The sequence below is a fragment of the Sinocyclocheilus rhinocerous genome, unplaced genomic scaffold (genome assembly GCF_001515625.1).
Source record: "Sinocyclocheilus rhinocerous isolate Xijiao unplaced genomic scaffold, SAMN03320098_v1.1 scaffold688, whole genome shotgun sequence".
Lineage (NCBI taxonomy): Eukaryota > Metazoa > Chordata > Actinopteri > Cypriniformes > Cyprinidae > Sinocyclocheilus > Sinocyclocheilus rhinocerous.
In genome coordinates, this window is record NW_015651641.1 from 766,087 (window position 1) to 785,464 (window position 19,378).

Genomic DNA, 19,378 nt, shown 5'->3' on the forward strand with positions numbered 1-19,378 from the left:
CATATTCCAGCTTTGATAAGGTCCTGTTCTCTTTCAGAGCAGATTGTGTATGTGTGTTATTGTGTGACTTGTCGTTTGTGTTCACCAACCACAGCAGCCTTCAATAAAAGATTTTAATCTGCATTTCCCCAATATTTTGAGCACAGTGACGTGTGACGGGCAGCTCGGCCGTGTCTTTGTGTGCTGAGCGGGCCTTCAGAGCCTGATGTCCCTGTGTCTCTGTCAGTGTGCCCGCTTTGCCAGCAGTGCCTGGTGGACCTTTCTCTGACTGACACAGCTGTGCGGGAGACATTACACACACACACAAATGTTTGCGCATGCACACACAAACACACACTGAGAGATTGCATCATGGTTTCACTGCAACCCCCCCCTCCATAGCTACCATCTTGTCTTGGTGAAGTCACTTTAGCCTGACGCACTCGCAACTCAAAGCCAGCACGCATGCTCTGTGTCGCAGTGCATTCACAACTGCACCCTCACACTCACACACACACAAATGGATAAAGCAAACTGTATATTTCATCTTTGCACTTTGATTAACTTTGATGAACATATGCAAGTTTAGGTTAAAAGGTTAGATTTGATTTGCTCAGTTTTGCAAGAATAGCTAAATTAAAGACATTCACCAAGATAATCAGCCTTGAATAGTTTATATTTAGTGATTCTACCACTACACCTGTGTGTGTCTACAACAAACACACAGTGAAGTGTGTGGTATTGAGAAGGCTCAAGTGCAGTGAGTTGAGAATGCTGACGTCACTGCACCCCGTCTCACTGGAGCTCGACGCTGCTGCCACCTTCTGGTCATATTGTAGAGCTACACTGTTTAAATTCTGTTCAGTTTGTGATCCTAAACCAGGAAGTGTACAATATACTAATAAAATATTGTTTTGTTTATTGAAAATAATATTGTTTAACCTGTTAAATGTAACTGGCCCACTGGTGAGCCCACTTGTTATTACATGTTTATAACAGTAATATCTTAGTCTAAATCTAAAGTGATCTTGACAAACTATATATCATTTGAAAGCTTAAAGACTCTAATTTTCATATTTGGTGACTGGCTTATTCATTTTACCGATATATTTAACAGAGCAACCGTAATTTACACTGAACAAAATTATAAACGCAACACTTGTTTTTGCCCCCTTTTGTTCAGTGTATTAATTTGCAGCAAGAGTACTCATCAGAGTCAGAGAGCGTGAGTTCTGACTTTTATTTTGAAATAGCTATGTACATGTAAAATCGTGAAAAAAACGGTAAACCCCTCTGTTAATTTTCATGCCAATTGTTCAAAAGATAACATCCATTCTATTTCTTGAGAAAAAAACGTGTAAAGTGTTTACATAAGTGAATATAAACCCCCCATTCTCTGTGAGCTGTAAGGCACATCCAGGGTTTCCAACACATGTTTGTTAGAATATTTATGAAGTAGTTTGTCTATAGTACTAAGAATGGAAAAAATATATTTCAGATCACTCAGACTATAAATGGAAATGGGGCGTCCTTATATGGTCACTAATGAAGCTTGAGTCATCAAGTGGAAAAGTTTGGTGTGCCCAAACAAAATCTTACTGAAAGATTTTATTTATTATTATTTTTTTGGGGGGGGGATATCAACCTTAAATTTGGAACTTGTTCAGATTTTTTTTTAGAGTTCAACCTGTTTTGTAAAACAAATATATGTTTTATGTAAAATATAAAAATTTATATTTTTGCATTTTATGTTTTCATAAACATAAACTTCCATAACTTTTTTGTGATTTAATTTGTATAACTTTTTTCACTTCTACAATAATCTGCCATGTGTCTTCTTTAAAAAGAGACCAAACTTAAGTGGAACCGACAGTTAACAGGTTAATAAATGATAGTATTATTAATAAACAGAATTAACCATTTTTAATTTTTAACAATGTTATTAAAAGAGTGGCACATTAGTATTCACTTACTGAATACTGTTGTGCTTTGAACTGCTCGTTCATTTTGGAACTATATCAACTATTTTAAAACTACAAATTAAGAAACAGGCAGTCTTCGATCTGAGACAAGTAAGTGAGACACTGTAAATACATTTATCTAAAGTCAGGCTGTAATAGACTAATATTATACTAATGTAATAGAATAATCATGTAAATTATGTTCAGTTTCTTGTACAGACTCTTTTGCATTCATAACACCTCAATATGTCATCAGGAGTCATGGGTATTCATTTTGTGTTGCCTGGTATAATTTTTTTGACTCTCAAAGTCCTGGTACCTGCTGACTTGCATTTTATGAATCAACAAGCACCACATATGGTTTCAGGTAAAAATCTCAACAAGTCATCTACATCTTGGATGGCCTGAGGGTGAGTAAATTAACAGCAAATGTTCATTTTTGGGTGAACTAGTCCTTTAATCAGGTTAGATGACATACTGAATTTAACGAGGACATGAATGAAAACGAGGCAGTGAGGAACTCTTTAATGGAGTTTTTATTTAGCCTATAAGTTTGTGCTTGTCAGCTGAACGATCGGAACAATGTTGTTAAACAACAGCACAATCCATTGAATGCACTGTACTTCTATCCCTTACAGCCTCATTTTCATTCCTGACAAAAATTAAATATGTGGTTACCCTGACTAACTAACTAATTAACGTGAACTTGTGTTTTTGTAAGTTAATATTAGACCAGTGAAAATAATAGCCTGTGAATTTTAGGCATCTGGAGTTTTGCAGACAGGAACACGATATTAAATAACCTAATATTTAGAGCAAAAAAGCACAAAAACACAAGCTTACTGTATTTTATTTTTTGAAAAAAGAGTGCAAAACATATGACATACCAGTATGTACAGCACATACTAAAAGGATGCAATCACGTGACCTCGTCCACCTCATATATCATCATCCGTTTAGGGGTAACTATTTACAAAACGAAATAGTCACACATTTAGCTTTACAGTAGAGAAACCAAACACAAGTTACAGTCCTAGACCAGCAGGCCTTATTAAAAAATGTTCAAAAGGTTCAAAACTTGCTCCCATTTATTATTTTTTAGCTTACTAAACAGAGCCCTCTGCTGGCTAAACGTGAAATTGCATATGATCCACTTTTCATCCCATAATGCTTCCCTATCTGTGAAAGACAGCATCATCTACTTTCAGATGTGCGTTTATTAAGATACCTGAAAAATGCCTTCAGAAAATTCCCTGGAAATGTGCACTGATAGACTGGGTGTGAAGCATAGCAGCCTGTATATGATACACAATAGATCGCGTTAGAACCAGGTACCTACAACTTTTTCTGTTTATGGTACCCAGAAATAAGGGTAGAACATTTACACTGCTGATAGAGGTATATGTATGTGACTTTGGGTTTTGTTTGGCTTAATCTACCAGAATATGAAAACAGTATTCTACTAATACGTGTTTTTGAATTTAATGAACATGTTGCTATTATTAGCTGAACTCTTTCAAACTTTGTTTTTCCGCTGGAACTTGATGAAAATGTGAATGGTACTCGTACAAAAGTCACTGCCAGGATGTCATGGTGTTGCTGTGCAGCTACTAGGGTGTTGCTATGGTGTTTTGGGTGGCTACTTGCTGGCCTAAATCAAAAGAGCCCACATTCAATCCCTCATCCAGCTCTATGGGATTTTTTAGTTCTTTTATTATATCCACCTAAGTGAAAATTGAATTTATGATAACTTAAAGTAGCCCACCTTTCCTTAAAAGATTTATGAGGTATAATTCATATCTGTTGGACAAACGGATGATTTATGCAGCAAAATAGGCAGTTTTAGTAAAACTCCTAATCTTAAATATGATCAGTATGCATTAGCATGAACCACTAACACTATGATCCTCCATATATTAGTTTGTAACTTATTGCCATAACATTACTTTGAATGTTTGAATGAAAAATCAAACGTCTTTGCTGATTTGCAATGGATGATCTGGGCATGGACTTGATCTGTAAAGTCTGGCTATATGGGTGTCTTAAATAATTTAATACAAACTGCACTCTAAAAAATGCTGGGTTAAATACAACCCAGTGCTGGGTAAAATATGGACAAACCCAGCAATTGCGTTGTTTTGACCAAGCGGTTGGGTTAAATGTTTAACCCAACCTTCTGGGTAGTAACCCAACCGCTGGGTCAAAATAACCCAATTGCTGGGTTTGTCCCTATTTTACCCAGCACTGGGTTGTATTTAACCCAGCATTTTTTAGAGTGTGACATTCATTGTGATCCAGTCTCATTGAGAATATACATTATGTATCTAAAAGACAGCGTCTCTGTCATGAAAGATATTAAAGCGGTCATATCATGATTTTTGCTATTTTAATTTTCTTAAAGTCCAAACAATCATAATTAAGTTTTTTATGTCCATTTCCACCCTCTTTCTGATGTTGGAATTAAACAGGCTGTTTTTGTGCTGCTGTGCCTTTAAGACTTTATGCAAATGACCTTCTTCGTATATGAAATGAGAAACACATGAGCTGTGGGGTTGCTAATATAATGTAACTGATTCATAAAACAATGCTGAAAATGAACTTGTTTTCAACACTGGGATCCTTTAGAAGGATCTGCAGAGCTGTAGGTGCTACACACAGCCAAAAACAGCACAATATGTGGTGGGTTTTACTAGTTTCACAATTTTACTCTTATCATTAGCTCTTCTGGTGTTTAGCAGAATGACTGCACACCCAATATGTGATGTTGATGTGTAAAGTGGGTGGCCATATGCTAATGACCTTGAGTTTCAGATGCCAAAATCTCATTTTGCTATTTAGTTTCAATAAATGCATATTTTTAGCACTGGATTTTTAAATTCTGATAGTTATAATGAACTCTGTATTTACAAATAAGGAAAATTTCATTCCTCATGATATGACCCCTTTAGACAAAAAAAAACAAACAAAAAAAAAACTCAGAATGACAGAAAGAGAGGAAAGAAAACAGTATGTCTTCTATCTATCTTACACTTCTTCTCTAACACATACAGACACCAAAGCGCTCTGAGCAGCAATGCTGTCAGAGAGTGTGAATGTGAGCATCTGTTAGACACTCATTAAAAATGAAGGCCCAAGTCCTCACAGTAACTGTCGACTCCATTTCTATCGATAAAGCCATGACAACAGCGAAAAAACACAGAAGTGAACCCAAAAAATGAGCCTAAAAATAAGACTCTTTATCCAGTAGACATCTGTTTGAATTCATGATTTGGCAACTTACATTCAGACATTTGAAAAGTGAGTGTGTGTTCAGTCTATTCCAGCAATAAATCATGACTATGTTAAGTCAATGCAGTCTCATCTCCGGTACAGAGACACGTCACTTCTGCAAGACATCTTTGCTTTTTATCGACATAAAAGCTGATGGAAACTAAATCATGGATTCACATAAAACAGGATTCAGACCCATTTGGGTTAAAGTCAATGTGCACTTCATCACATTCTCTCTTTTTGAAAAGGAAGTGCCCTTGATCACCACTGAAGAAGAGATTTTGGCTTTAGATTTGTATTTCATTCCATTGCTGCAGTTCACGACTGTGTTCTTTAGGAGGCGCTATCATGCTCGCATAAAGCCTGTTCCCTTTTGTGCCTTGTTTTGCAGAGCGAGTCCCTCATTGTCATATTCTCCGGCTCCCCCCCAAAAAGCATGGTGCGGTCCAGGAGTAGGAGTGACAGGAAGGTCAGGGATCATACCATTTGTGGGTGCGGGGGTGCTATAATTCACTGTGTCGTACAGGAGGTTCTAGCTTGTGGGACAAAGCGGTGAGGACTTTGTCAAACTTCTCATAGCGCTCGGCCTGGCTTCCTTCAGAGCCACGGCTGCCCCATAAAAGCCTCATCTGAAACTCTGTACAGAAGATTTCCAGCACCTCCTTCCGCTCCTGGAAATCTGTGTGGAGATTGTGAACACCACATAAAGTATGTGGACTAGAAAATAGGACTAGTGCACTGCAGTCCAAATTAAAGTATATGCCTGAATGTTATATTGTATATATCTTCAAAGTGTACATCCATGCATGCTTTTTAGGCTAACTTTAGTAAATTATTATTTATTAAGTTAAGTTGAATAATTGTGTCTAATATTAAATGCTTGGATTTTATATTTGAATTGTAACACAGGTTAATAGTTTACCCTGAAGCTTGCTCTCAGTGTTGGTGCGATACAGTCCTCCGTGGTGAGCGATGGTTCGAGCTGCTTCCAGGTGACTCATGACCACATCCACTCCAGACTCCACACTCTCCCAGGACTCCAGCGCCTCGCCTGCCGCCACACCGCGCTCCAGCAGCGACAACACCGGCACCACGTGAGGGAAAGAGGTGTTCGAAAGGACACAGCTCTCTGAAAGATTAAGAAATAATTAAAATTATAAATAAATAAATATTAAAAAACAGTTGGAACTACTGGGGGATTTGTGACCCTGGAACACAAAACCAGTATTAAGTGTCAATTTTTTCGAAATTGAGATTTATACATCATCTGAAAGCTGAATAAATAAGCTTTCCATTGATGTATGGTTTGTTAGGATAGGACAATATTTGGCCGAGATACAACTATTTGAAAATCTGGAATCTGAGGGTGCAAAAAATCTAAATATTAAGAAAATCACCTTTAAAGTTGTCCAAATGAAGTTCTTAGCAATGCATATTACTAATCAAAAATGAAGTTTTGATATATTTACAGTAGGAAATTTACAAAATATCTTCATGGAACATGATCTTTACTTAATATCCTAATGATTTTTGGCATAAAAGAAAAATAAATTATTTTGACCCATACAATGTTATTTTTGGCTATTGCTACAAATATACCCGTGCTACTTAAGACTGGTTTTGTGCTCCAGGGTCACATTTGTGATTTATATAATTATATAATTGCCAGTGCCAAATTAAATAAAAGATTGATAAGTAAAAATGAAAATATAAAAAACAAAATTAAATAATAAATGAGTAAAATCAAAATATTCTCTGATATTTTATTACATTCATTATATTTCTTTTATTATCAACTATATTTATTTAAAAAAAATATTATCAGATGGTATTTCAAATAAATAATTTACATGAACGTGAATTCAAATACAGGAAAGTTAATAAATAAAACAATAAATCTTGTAAATTACATCAACATTAATTGTAATGAATATGAATTCCATTAATCTTAGGAATTAGTGGTTGATTTTCTTTATTTTTTTTTTGATGGTTTATGTCAGTATCAGTATCTTATATCATATATAAAAAATATACAGTATATTATATTACACAATTTAATTTAAATAATATGCATAATTGCTGCAATAAATTTGTTTAATTTTACTTAAAAATATAACTAAAAAAATAAATTTATGCTTTAGCAACCGTGCGCACTGGGAATAATATTTTCTCAAATAAAGACCAGTTAACACTAATTTTACATACAGAACACAATAACATACGACATGAATATGACATAATGGCAAACTGGATATAACGCAGCATATGAAATCAAGAATTGAACACTCATGCGTGCACTCAGGCTTTGGTTGGTTTCTTATCTCTATCAAAATAAAAGTCCCACTGCTTTCAAAATAAAAGCTACCTCTGACACTTATCGGCCAAAGAGAAAAATTAATCGGCCAATACCGATAATTTAAAAATGCCTTTGGAGATATATATCGGTCAACCACTATCAAAGATAACACTCATGTGTGCACTCAGGCTTTGGTTGGTTTCTTATCTCTATCAAAATAAAAGTCCCACTGCTTTCAAAATAAAAGCTACCTCTGACACTTATCGGCCAAAGAGAAAAATTAATCGGCCAATACCGATAATTTAAAAATGCCTTTGGAGATATATATCGGTCAACCACTATCAAGAATAACACTATATTGTTCATGTGATTTTACCAATTGCTTAGGATTTGCTACTGTCACTAATAATAAACGTTCTGTAGTGAAGAACATTAACAGCATTTCGTCATTAAAGAACATTGTTTAAGACACCCTGTTCTACCTTTCCCATCAGTCATGGCCTTCAGGAATGGCTTGAGTTTCTTCTCATAGAGGATGGCGCCTTCTGTGTGTCTCTGTCGCAGTGTTATCCATGTCTGCTCCAGCCGTGAGATCTACACCAAACATCACAGAATATACAGAAATATATAACTGTAATATATCCGGAGCTACTTCATAGCTGTGCGTTTACTGGAAAATAATTGCAACCTTAGAACGATCAGCACGAGTTAAATAATACATCTAAATAATACTATTCTGATATACAAATTATTACTATGCATTACTATTGTTTTTAAACTTGCTATTAAACTTTGGCATTTAAACCATGAATGACACCTCATATGCTGTGGTCTGAGAGGACAGGTGTGCGTTCTCACCTGCGGCAGCTCCAGCGCTCTCATGACTGCAGCAAATCCGTACATATTGCCCATATTGCTCTTGAGTTCAGCAGCCAGCTGGATGGTTTTATGCAGGAGGGCGGCTCTCTCCTCTGTGCTGCCCGTACAACCCAACAAATCCACCGCCATCATTATAGACATGGTGTAAAACCTGTTGAACAAGAGACAAAGAAAGCAGAACACAGCTGATCACGCAAATATATTCAATACAGCTGCAATGATACAGGACAAGTTGCTAGAAAACATTTTTTTTTTAATCTAATACTGTATCTCTGTAAATCGTATGATGGCTTGTTTTATATATATGTATGTTTTTAGATTTATATGAGTATTGCTGTGTTCATTTTCAGCTTACACACTAATGTTCAAATATTTGGAGTTGGTAAGATTTTGTAATATTTTTGTCTCTTATGCTCACCAAAGCAGCGTTTATTTGATCAAAAATACAGTAATATTGCAAAATATTATTAACATAATAACACTGTTTTGTATTTTAATTTATTTCAACATGTAATTAATTTCTATGATGCAAAGCTAAATTTACAGCATCATTACTCCAGTCTTCAGTGTCACATGATCCTTCAGAAATCATTCTAATATGCTGATTTGATGCTCAAGAAACATGCACAATTATTATTATCAATGTTGAAAACAGTTGTGCTGCTTAATATTTTTTGCGTATTTTGTGTTTGGACAATTATAAATGTCTTTACTGACACTGTTGATATATTTATTGCATCCTTGCTTAATAAAAGTATTCATTTCATACTTCTTATTTCAAAGAAAAAAACATATTACTGACTCCAAACTTGGTTTGTGTTCTTGCTATACTTTTATGAAAAAGTTAAATACTAAATAACATAATAACATCAGTATTAAGTTATATATATATATATATTTTATTGTATGGTTTAATTCTGAATTATTTTCATTATCTGTAATTCTGTAAATCAGCTGAAAGGGATAGTTCACCTAAAAATGTCCATCTGCTGTTTGGAATAAAGTTAATTACTGGACTTCATTGGCTGTTGATTTCGGTGTTATTCCCTTCACTTCAGAACAGCTGAAGTCTGCGGCATGTCCTGATTTTGAAGTGTTTCCTCACCTCTCCAGCAGATCCAGCCTCAGCTGGTGTCCATGCGGAAGAGTCAGCTGCTCCAGCCCCGAGCTCACTCCCATCATCCTCTGCATCTCCTTGGTAACGCCCAGTATCCTAGCAACCTGCAGATGGCCACACAGTTACACGAGCAATATATTCAACCCCATCCCTTTATTTCCACCCTAATATATTCACAGTCAGAACAGAAGACATTTAATTACCCTTGAACTCATCACATGATGAATGTGGTAAACAGCAGTGTGGAAAGAGTTGATTAACCCTGAAGGTTTAGATGTTAATGGAAGACAACACTGATGAAAGGTTTGGTGTGCCGTCCAGACTTTATCAGTCAGCTTCACGTGTGCCTTACATAATGTTGTCTGCTCTCATGAATCAGAAAACAGAATCAAGAACTTGAGAACCAATCAAATGTCATTCTGTCTGTCTGTCGTGGGGTTTACTGGTCATTTTTACTGTTTGTGTACTTCTTTGGGAGTGTTTGGAAATGTAAATGTGTATGAGAACTGGTAATGTTGTCCTGGGTCCTCCAACAATTCATGTAAGAATAATTTATTTAATAGTAAACAGTAATTCGCGACATCAGTCAGGTATCAAAAAGCACTAATAAGTAAATTGTGGTAAGTTGTGTGGTTAAAGAGATAGTTCACCCAAAAATGAGTTCTGTCATCATTCACTTGCCCTAAAGTTGTTCCAAACCTTTATTTCTTCTGTTGAACACAAAAGAAGATATTGTGAAGAATATTGGTAACAAAACAGTTGATGGTAGCCATTGACTTACATAGTATGAAAAAAAAAACACTATGGAAGTCAGTGGCTACCGTCAACATTTTTTAAAAATATCTTCTTGAGGGTGAGTAAATGATGACAGAATTTTCATTTTTGGGTGAACTATCCCTTTTAAGGGGGCTAGTCATGATATAGCAGAGATATATTTGGGCTTTAAGTTGAAATCAGAATCTGGCCCAAAACAAAGACCACGTGACCAGACCTGAAAAAAAAAGATCTCTTTTTTTCTATATGTACAGCTCTCACTGACTTATTAGATTTGATAATAAATATAAAATATAATTTTCTATAATTAACAATAATGCTGTATTTATTATTATTATCATTATTATTATTATTAGTTTTCATTCATTACAAATATGCACCCACCTAAAACCTATCTAAACCTATCTAACTAAAACCAACTAAAAGTCTATATATTAAAAACTGAACCTGGGTTATATGGGTAAAAATATGAAAAACACAATGGGTGTGTGTTTTTGACCTAGTTATGCATTTGTGAACAAAACAACTGAAAAATGTCTCTAGAAAACTGATTTAAAAATTCTCAGCAAGAAACTGTTAATTAATAGAAATTAAATAATATTTTTACTCAATTCTAAAAAAAAATGTATTTACTTAAAATTGTGCCTCACATCAAATCATCTGTAGGTGCATTGTATAAAATTCAAATATAAATGTAGGAACTCGAAAAAATTATTGTCATGACCCAAACTTGCATCATTATGAAATTTTATTAGTAACATTTCAGTCAATTGACCTTCTTCACTTGAAAAAGGTTCATTGACTGAACCATTGCTAACTATGGGTTTAAATGTGAATTTCGAGCTCTCATCGTTTTTGCAGTTATTATTCTCATTTTATTTTTCAATATTTATGAACAGGATTTTTGCCTGATGTGTTACTTGTTCCCATTACTGTATTATGATTTGTTTCAGATGGAGTTGAACTGGAGTTCGTGGATTGATTGTTTTATTATCAACACTTAACAATAATCTTTGCTTTGTATATAATTCCTGATAAACAGTGAAGCACCACACAGAAGAAGGTTAATAGCTGAAACGTGTTATAATGTGTTATTATCTCCTGCCAAAATTCAATAAATATTTTTTTAGAGTGCAGAATTTTTATTTTATGGTTACAGATGTATTGTTCAAGGCACCTAATTAGCGTGGTGATAAAATTTATTAAAATGCTAATAAAATGTAGTAATGTATAGGGAAACAGTAATATAGCCAGTGAGTGTCAGTTTCTTCTGATGGCAATCTATTTATTTGTGTTTTTTTTACCGTGCAGTCTGCCTTGGTGATGTGCTTGGCGGCTGTTTTGGGATCCACCTCTGCCAGAAGCTCCTTAACCCTCTTCAAAACACTCATCTCCAGAGGTTTATTCTCGGCTGGCAGAAGTGTCGACTGGTATTTCCCAGGCTTGAAGGAGGAGCTGGTCTCCATCAGGGGGAGCATGAAGCCCTCCACCCCATCTGGGGCTCCAGAGTCCGGATTTTGGCCATCCTCCACCCTCAGCCTCTCAACGTAGCTCTTGCAGGGAGGAATGGGGGCTTGACCGGGTCTCAGCTCACAGTAGCTGCCGCCCTGCTCTGAACTCTCAGACGGGTAACCGTGGGCAGGCGTGCAGTGGGTGCTGGGGGGCATGTCTGAGCAGGGAAGGTTGTTATTGGAGGAGGATGGCGAGAGATGTGGATCGCTGGAGCGCCGCATCACTGGAGAAGGCGGGATCACGGCGAGGACACGCCCACCTGAGCCATGTCTGTGGCGGGAGACTGGAGAAACAAACAAAATAACAGACTATTACGTGGTTCTCTGAAACGCTTGATTTTGATTGGTCAGTTGCAACATTCCGAGTCCAATTATTCCCAGATAATGACCGTCGTCAGTAAAAATGACTGCTCAGAGGTATCGGAGGCTCACTCTTCTTTCATGTCTGTCGTATCACACGACGGACATGCTCTCTCCGTTTCATTCAAATGCAGCTGGTGACCCTCAGTAACTGACTGCATTTAAAATAAAACCGGATGACTTCAGTATTAAGGGGGTGTTCACAAAGAATGCGTTTTTGAGGTTAAAAATGCGAGGCACTGGGTAGTGGAACGAAAACGTCTAGGGATGCGTTTTTAAAAAATGGAAGTTTTTTAAAAATGCATTTTTGCAGTCCACTGTCCATGTTTTTCTGTTAACATGCGGTATATGGACATGTTTGATCTTTTTTCTTGCATCTTTTGCAGCATCTCGCACATGACACGGCATACTATAAATGCAACGCTCAAGTTAAAAATTCAACTTAAAAAAAAACTGTCCATAGATCTTGCATTTTTCCGTTTCGTCATGCATTTTGCGGTTAAAAACACAAGATGCACAAGATGTTTTTCAAAAGTTTAACTTTTCAATAGTTCTGTGTGAATGGCCCCCAATAGTAGGCCTATGGTTATATTGTTGTAGTGTTCATTTCGTTGGCAGAAGGATTTTTTTGCTCACTGCTAGGCGCTGTTCACATAGAATGCATTTTTCTAATCCTCTGCGCTACTTTTCCATGTAAAAATGTGCTAGATCGACGTGTTTCTTCGTGGAAGCTTTGCGTTTAATGGCTAATAACATATTTCAAATCAAATCAGTAATTCACTTCGTGTCGAGGTCCTGATCACCCTGTCTAGGTTTATTTTGCTGGATGCACATTATCATTTACTTTTTGGGTGGGCTAATGGAATCAATGGGTTTAAATATTCAGATATATGCATGTGAATGTGTGTGTGGACTCACTGGAGCTGTAGGCAGGGGATAGCGGGCAGCGGTACTCTTGGATTTGATCCATGCTCATGGCGCAGTTCCTCATGGCATCCTTATGGTGCACTGTAGAGGGGCTGGAGAAGACAAACATGCTATTAAATCCTTCATTCTTTATGTCAAAACACATTTTACATGTCAAAACAATCAAGCATATAGCATTTTCAGCTTCTAATTTTGGTGGACAACTTATAAGCCACAGCTACAAGCTTTCTGAAAAACACATTCAGTGCTGCTAGAGACGACATGCACAGAAGCAGGTGAAGGGTTTCCATGTGGCCAAATCTGTTTGGAAAACAGAAGTGAGTGGGAGGGGGTCTGTGCCAGCTGTGAACACACACACATAAACACACACACACACCAGCTGCTGCCCTCCGCTGGTTTCACCTCTGGCTCGACTGTCTGAGACTCATCTGGCTCTGTAGGCTGGGCTGCACTGCTAATACAAGACATCCTACATGAGCACATCACTCATGCATCTTTGGCACGTGTGTACATGACCTATTAATATGCCTGATCTCAGACCTGAGATACCTGAACATATTCAAGATTTGGAAATATATTCTAAACATATACAGTATATATATATATATATATATATATATTTATTTTGAGACTTTGAACCAATTTAACTCCTGGTGGTCACTAAAAACACTAAATGAATATGGTCACAGAACAAAACAAAACACTTTAATATATTATTTTGAGCCTCTGAACCAATTTAACTCCTGGTGGTCCTTAAAAACACTACATGATTATGGTCACAAAACAAAACAAGGCACTATGAGTTAGCTACTTTATTATTTGAGAAGATGATGATGATGATGATGATGAAGGTCTACCTGTGAGGAATGATCTTCTCTGTGGTCAGTCCATCCGTCATGGTAACGCTTCGTCTCTTGATGTGCGCCCCCCTCTGGGTCGATGGTGAATGTGCAGATCCTGGTCTCCCACCAGCCAAAGCAAATGTCGCCTCCAGGTACCTCAGCGGCAGCATTCGGTTGACCGGACACAGCAGCTGGGCTCCAGTGCGTGGGCACACGGGTCGACCCGTGCCAGCATGGTGCCTGACCAGCATGGGGACAGAGTCGAAGCTCTCATGCTCCAGCATGTACTGGATTTTGGTTTGCCCGCTTTTGACCAGGACTTTACTGATCCAACAGTGGATCACGTCCTGCTGCCAGCGACACGTGAGGACATAGTCGCCCACGCTTGACAGGGAGTCCCGTACGAGGAAGTCACCGCTACGCAGAACCAAAGTTTCTGAGGCCTGTGTTGACACAAATAAAAGAAAAGGGATTATTAAAGGAAATGTTGCGAGCTGGACTCAAACCCACATTTCCCACATAAGCACCACAGCTCACTTTTTCCCCAGAACATTCCAGTGGAAATGTGTAATTTGTTTTTTAAATAAACACATTTTAAATGAAAAGAAATTAATTAAAATTACTTTCTGTGGTAATCGAAAGCATTCTTTATTCTGTTTTTGTTGACATTTGCGTTAACATTTTTACATCAGTGTGTTAGCAACTGAATCAATAGAATAACTTGTGTATTCTACACAAGTTTTAAAAGATAGTTGATTAAATGCCACAGATGTGATACTTTATGTGCTACATGCCTCTGCGCCAGCAGATGGCACAACAGTACATTTGGTGAGGTCAGAAGTGCAGCATGGGGGCGTATCGCCATGGCGACTAGCTATAGTTTTTAAAAGAGGGGACTGGAGTTTCTCTTTACTCCAGCTTGGGCAGGAATACATTATGCTAATGCCCAGATGGCTGCTCTCATAGTAGAGACAGCGTGGGCTGTAGTTTGACGGCTCTATGGTGCAAAAAAGGACACAAACACACTCTCTCACACACACGCCGACAGAAAAACCCAAACATGCACAAAACAAGCAAATATACAATATACAAACACATGTATAGAATGCACATAGAAAATACTGTAAAACTGCTAACAAAGGTTTTAATTGAACAACTTCTCCAGTTACATGCACACTTGTTTGGACATCATAGTGTGGACTTCCCTTTGACATCCATTGTTCTCAATGTTGAGGTGTGTAATGTTTTTGAAGTTAAAATACTTTCATCCATTACCATTTAATATGCAGAGACAACTGGAAGTCATTTGTAGGCGGTTTCCTGAAGAGTGAAACACTGGTACTTTCAAAACATTGCTCCATTTGTTTGAGAGAACAGTTTGAGATTTTGGGAAGGTATAGCCATAGATGGCAGAGAGTCCTTTCACTGAATATGAGATGCATATTGCACACGAACACTGAGTGAAATCACCAGCTCAAATTTGATCGGCTTGATTTACGCAACTTCCAAGATTAAGAACTTAACGTTTCTTTAATGGCATTGATGGTTCCATGAAGAACCTTTAACATCAACTGAACCTTTCCATTGAACAAAAGGTTCTTTATAGTGGAAACAAAAGGTAAAAGTTTCTGTAAAATTCTTCAGATTATTAAAATGTTCTTCACACTTATAAACAAACTGTTCACTGTAAGGTCCCGTGGGTTCTTTTGGGGTTCTTCTATGGTATCACTGCAAAAATTACTTTAAACTACAAATTTGCAACTGCGAGAAGTGAGACATAAACTCACAATTCATTTTTTCCTCACAATTACGAGTTTACATCTCAATTCTGACTTTTTTCTCAGAATTGCGAGATATAAACTTGCAACTGTGCAGAATTGCAGGGTATAAACTTGCAGTGGTGAGAAATAAAATTGGAATTGTGAGATATAAACTTGCAATTCGGACTTTTTTTTCCTCAGAATTTTGAGATATAAACTAGCAATTTCATGATATAAAGTACAATTTAGATGAAAAAAAAGACCCACTATTTTCTTACCATTGCAAGTTTATATCTCACAATTCTGACTTTATAACATGTAATTGCGACTTTATATCATGCAATTCTGAGAAAAAAGCTCAGAATTGAGAGATGTTAACTGTGAGATAAAAAGTCGCAATTACCTTTTTTATTTTTATTCAATGGCAGAAACGAGCCTGGTTCATTATTGTGGTATAATCAATTTGACACAAATCCACCTCCAAATCCAAAATTAACTTCCAAAATGAAATGTCGTTTTACACGACAGTTTCTTTTTGTCTAAGGATCCAGAATAGGTTGCAAAGTGGACCAGACCCTATTCCTTTTAGTCAAAATTCTGGCTGCGTGAGATTGTACCACAGCAAATCTTGACCCACAAACGCACCTCTCGTGGAATATGGCCATGGTACCAGCCGTGGCTCCTCATGTCACTGCTACTGAGTTTGAGCTCCTCCTCCAGCTCCTTCCTGAGTTTCTCCGGAGGCGACTCCAGCAGGTACTTCTCCTTGGAGAACTGCAAAAAACACACAAAACCAACAGATAAGTCACACTGCCCTACTTCATGAACACACAAATATATGATACGGCAAACTATTGATCACTCTGAGAAAAAAACAATTGTAAGGTTTATTGCCTCACTCATCAAACTGACGTATCAATCCATACGAGAAATTAAAAAGTAATTTGAGTCACATAGAGCTTCACTGCACATAGTTCTTCTTTATAATTTATGTAACATCTAACCATGTTGCTAAAATCAAATAAAAGCATACAAATACACAATGCAGGAAGAGACTTGCTTGCCTCACTCAAAGAACCGTCCCAAGTGTGTCCTTTTAGACAACAGCACTCTGTGTCCAGTAGAAATAATGCGTAATCTATGAGTGTGACAGTTCAAGGCGAAGGTGTCGACCCTCTGTGACACAGGAAAACTAATCCAAACACAGGCGGCATTGTAATGAAGTCAATAAAAAGACAACGGACAAAGCTTAGGGCACTAACAGGGCTCAAAGTCAGTGAATATGGGAGATGAGGGATCAGTTTTGCAATCCTGGGTCACTCTAATGGTCTCTCCCTCTCTGTCTGAGGTACTGATTAAACATCTGATTGCTTTCCCTTTTTTCGACCGCCTTTTACACATGGGAACAGGAAAAGATGCTAGATTTCAGCAATCCATTTAACTGGTTGTGTGTGTATGTGTGTGTAAAGTGTAGAAAGATAGTGAGGCAAGGTCAAGTGTAGGGAGTTATTGCTTTTGTCTCTGCCTCCAGGGGCCGAATCCACCACCTGGGCCTAACCAGACCTCTCCGTAATCTCATATAGACGTCTGTAATTGTCTTTTGCTGCTTGAAGATGGCCACAAGGTACAATATTCTGGTCTCATATTCTAGATTTGGGACCATAAGGAAACCCCAGTGTGTGAGCGATAACAGTGCTAGGCTGATATTAGTACTTCATATCTTCATATTGACTTATGAGAGGTGCCTCTCACAGGAGACAGATGACCCTTTTCCAATTTTTTTGAAATTCTCTCCTCCAACTTTATTAGTGTTTATTCAAGGAGTGAGTTAACTTTTATATAAGGTTTCGCCCAAACTGTGCTTCCGAGAGAACAGATAAGAAAAAAATAAGATGAGCTGAGAAAAGCAGCAAGGCAAGACAAAATACAAAAAGAAGAGGTGAATCATGACAAGAAAAGAGATGAGACAAAATGAGAAGAGACAAGACGAATAAAGTGAAGTATGACAAAACAAAGCAAGAAATTATGCAAATGATGAGACAAGACGACATGAAGCGAAGTGAGATGAGACAAGAGCAAGACAAAACAAGGCAAGAAAGGTTGAAAACAAGAGATGAATTGATACAAGAAGAGCTGGGACAAGATGAGAAGAGAATGGTCTAGATGAGTAAAGACAAGATGAGACAAAGTGAGGTATGATGAGACGAGCTAGACAAGATAGGAAAAGGAGGTGAATTGAGACAAGAAAATAAATTATACAATAAGAGAAGATATGAGAAAAGACGAGACGAGAAAGTGAGGTGAGATGAGACAAAAGCAAGACACAAGACAAGAAATGATGCAAAAACAAGAGAAGAATTGAGATAGGAAAGAAGAGATTGGGCAAGATGAGAAGAAAGGAGATCAGAAAAAACTAAAGATGAAGTGAGGTAAGATGAGACAAGAGTTACAAAAAAGCAGATGCGAATCAAGACAAGAAAAGAGGAGATGAGATGAGATGAGAAGAGACAAGACAAAGCACTGCAAGGTGATATACAAAAGGTGAAAAGAGACAAGACAAGAGCAAGACAAATTTTGTCAAGATGAGAAATTAAAGGAAGTGAGATGAGACCAGAAAATAAGAGATGAGACAAGATGAGAAGAGATGAAGACCTGGCAACACAAGACAAAAGGAGAGATGAGAAGATGTGAGGTGAGATGAGACGAGATAAGAGGAGAGCAGAATAAAGCATTGTGAGGAACTGAAAGAAGAGATGAGACAAGATGAGATCAGAAGAGAAGAGACAAAATGAGACAAAATTAGGGTGAGATGAGACAAGAGCAAAGAAGACAAGGCAAGATAAGATATGGAAATACAAGATGAATTGAGCCAAGAAAAGAGAAGTTCAAGTTCACATTTATTTGTAAAGCACATTTAAAAACAACAAGTGTGGTACCAAAGTGCTGTACAATTGTAAACAGTTTTGGCAAGATAAAAATAAAAACAAACACATAAGATAAAAATAAAACATGCAGATAAGCCATAAACAACTAAAAAACCCCAATATGTAACACCATTGGCTAAAGAGAAGATGAGACAAGACAGAGGTGAGATAGATGATGAGATTAGATGAGATGAAGCACTGAAACATGACATAAGGAGAAGTGAAAAGAGCTGAGGTGAGACGAGACGAGACAAGAGCAAGACAAATTCTGGCAAGATGAGAAAGTGTAGGAAGTTGTGGTGAGACCAGAAAAGAAGAGAAGAGAGTAGCGACGAGAAAAGAGATAAGCAAAGATGAATCCTGGCAAGACAAGAATAAAGGAAAGATGAGAAGATGTGAGGTGAGATGAAAAAAATAAAGCAAGGCATTGTGACAAACTAAAAGATAAGATGAAATCAGAAGAGATGAGAAAGGACATAGGAGCTAAGGAATAAGCCTTAGCAAGCATGCATTGTCATTTCTGCAGAGTTTCATTCATTAAAGAGCCTGAAGAGAGATTGAATGAGATCAAGCTGCGTTCTGCTTTCAAACACTGATGTCTGAAGACTTCAGAGAGACACCTGGGCTGTTTCAAGTCCCCTTGCCCCACTTAGAGCTGCTCCTGGAGGGCTAAAATGTCTTTCTCACTGCCCTCTTTCTTCTACAGAGAAAGCACTTCTGGCAGTCTAATGAAGCGCATGCTGGGGGAAATGACCTGACCACATGCACAAACACACAC

At 37.4% G+C, this 19,378-nt stretch overlaps 1 protein-coding gene across 2 annotated transcripts in view; it reads right to left on the reverse strand.

Moving 5' to 3' along the window:
• Positions 1-5,053: 5,053 nt before the first annotated feature.
• sh2d3ca (SH2 domain containing 3Ca) overlaps positions 5,054-19,378 on the reverse strand; it is a 36,152-nt gene continuing 21,827 nt past the window's right edge. Inside the window, exons 2-11 of one of the 2 annotated variants that reach the window (XM_016518782.1) lie at positions 16,322-16,450; positions 13,932-14,359; positions 13,451-13,528; positions 13,066-13,166; positions 11,581-12,071; positions 9,491-9,606; positions 8,365-8,536; positions 7,989-8,100; positions 6,133-6,339; positions 5,054-5,889 (exon numbers count right to left, since the gene is read on the reverse strand). In XM_016518782.1, coding sequence (XP_016374268.1) covers positions 5,714-5,889; positions 6,133-6,339; positions 7,989-8,100; positions 8,365-8,536; positions 9,491-9,606; positions 11,581-12,071; positions 13,066-13,166; positions 13,451-13,528; positions 13,932-14,359; positions 16,322-16,450 — 2,010 coding nt within the window. In that variant the 3' untranslated portion in view covers positions 5,054-5,713. The remainder of the gene's footprint in view (positions 5,890-6,132; positions 6,340-7,988; positions 8,101-8,364; positions 8,537-9,490; positions 9,607-11,580; positions 12,072-13,065; positions 13,167-13,450; positions 13,529-13,931; positions 14,360-16,321; positions 16,451-19,378) is intronic. The other variant, XM_016518783.1, reaches the window with a different exon arrangement.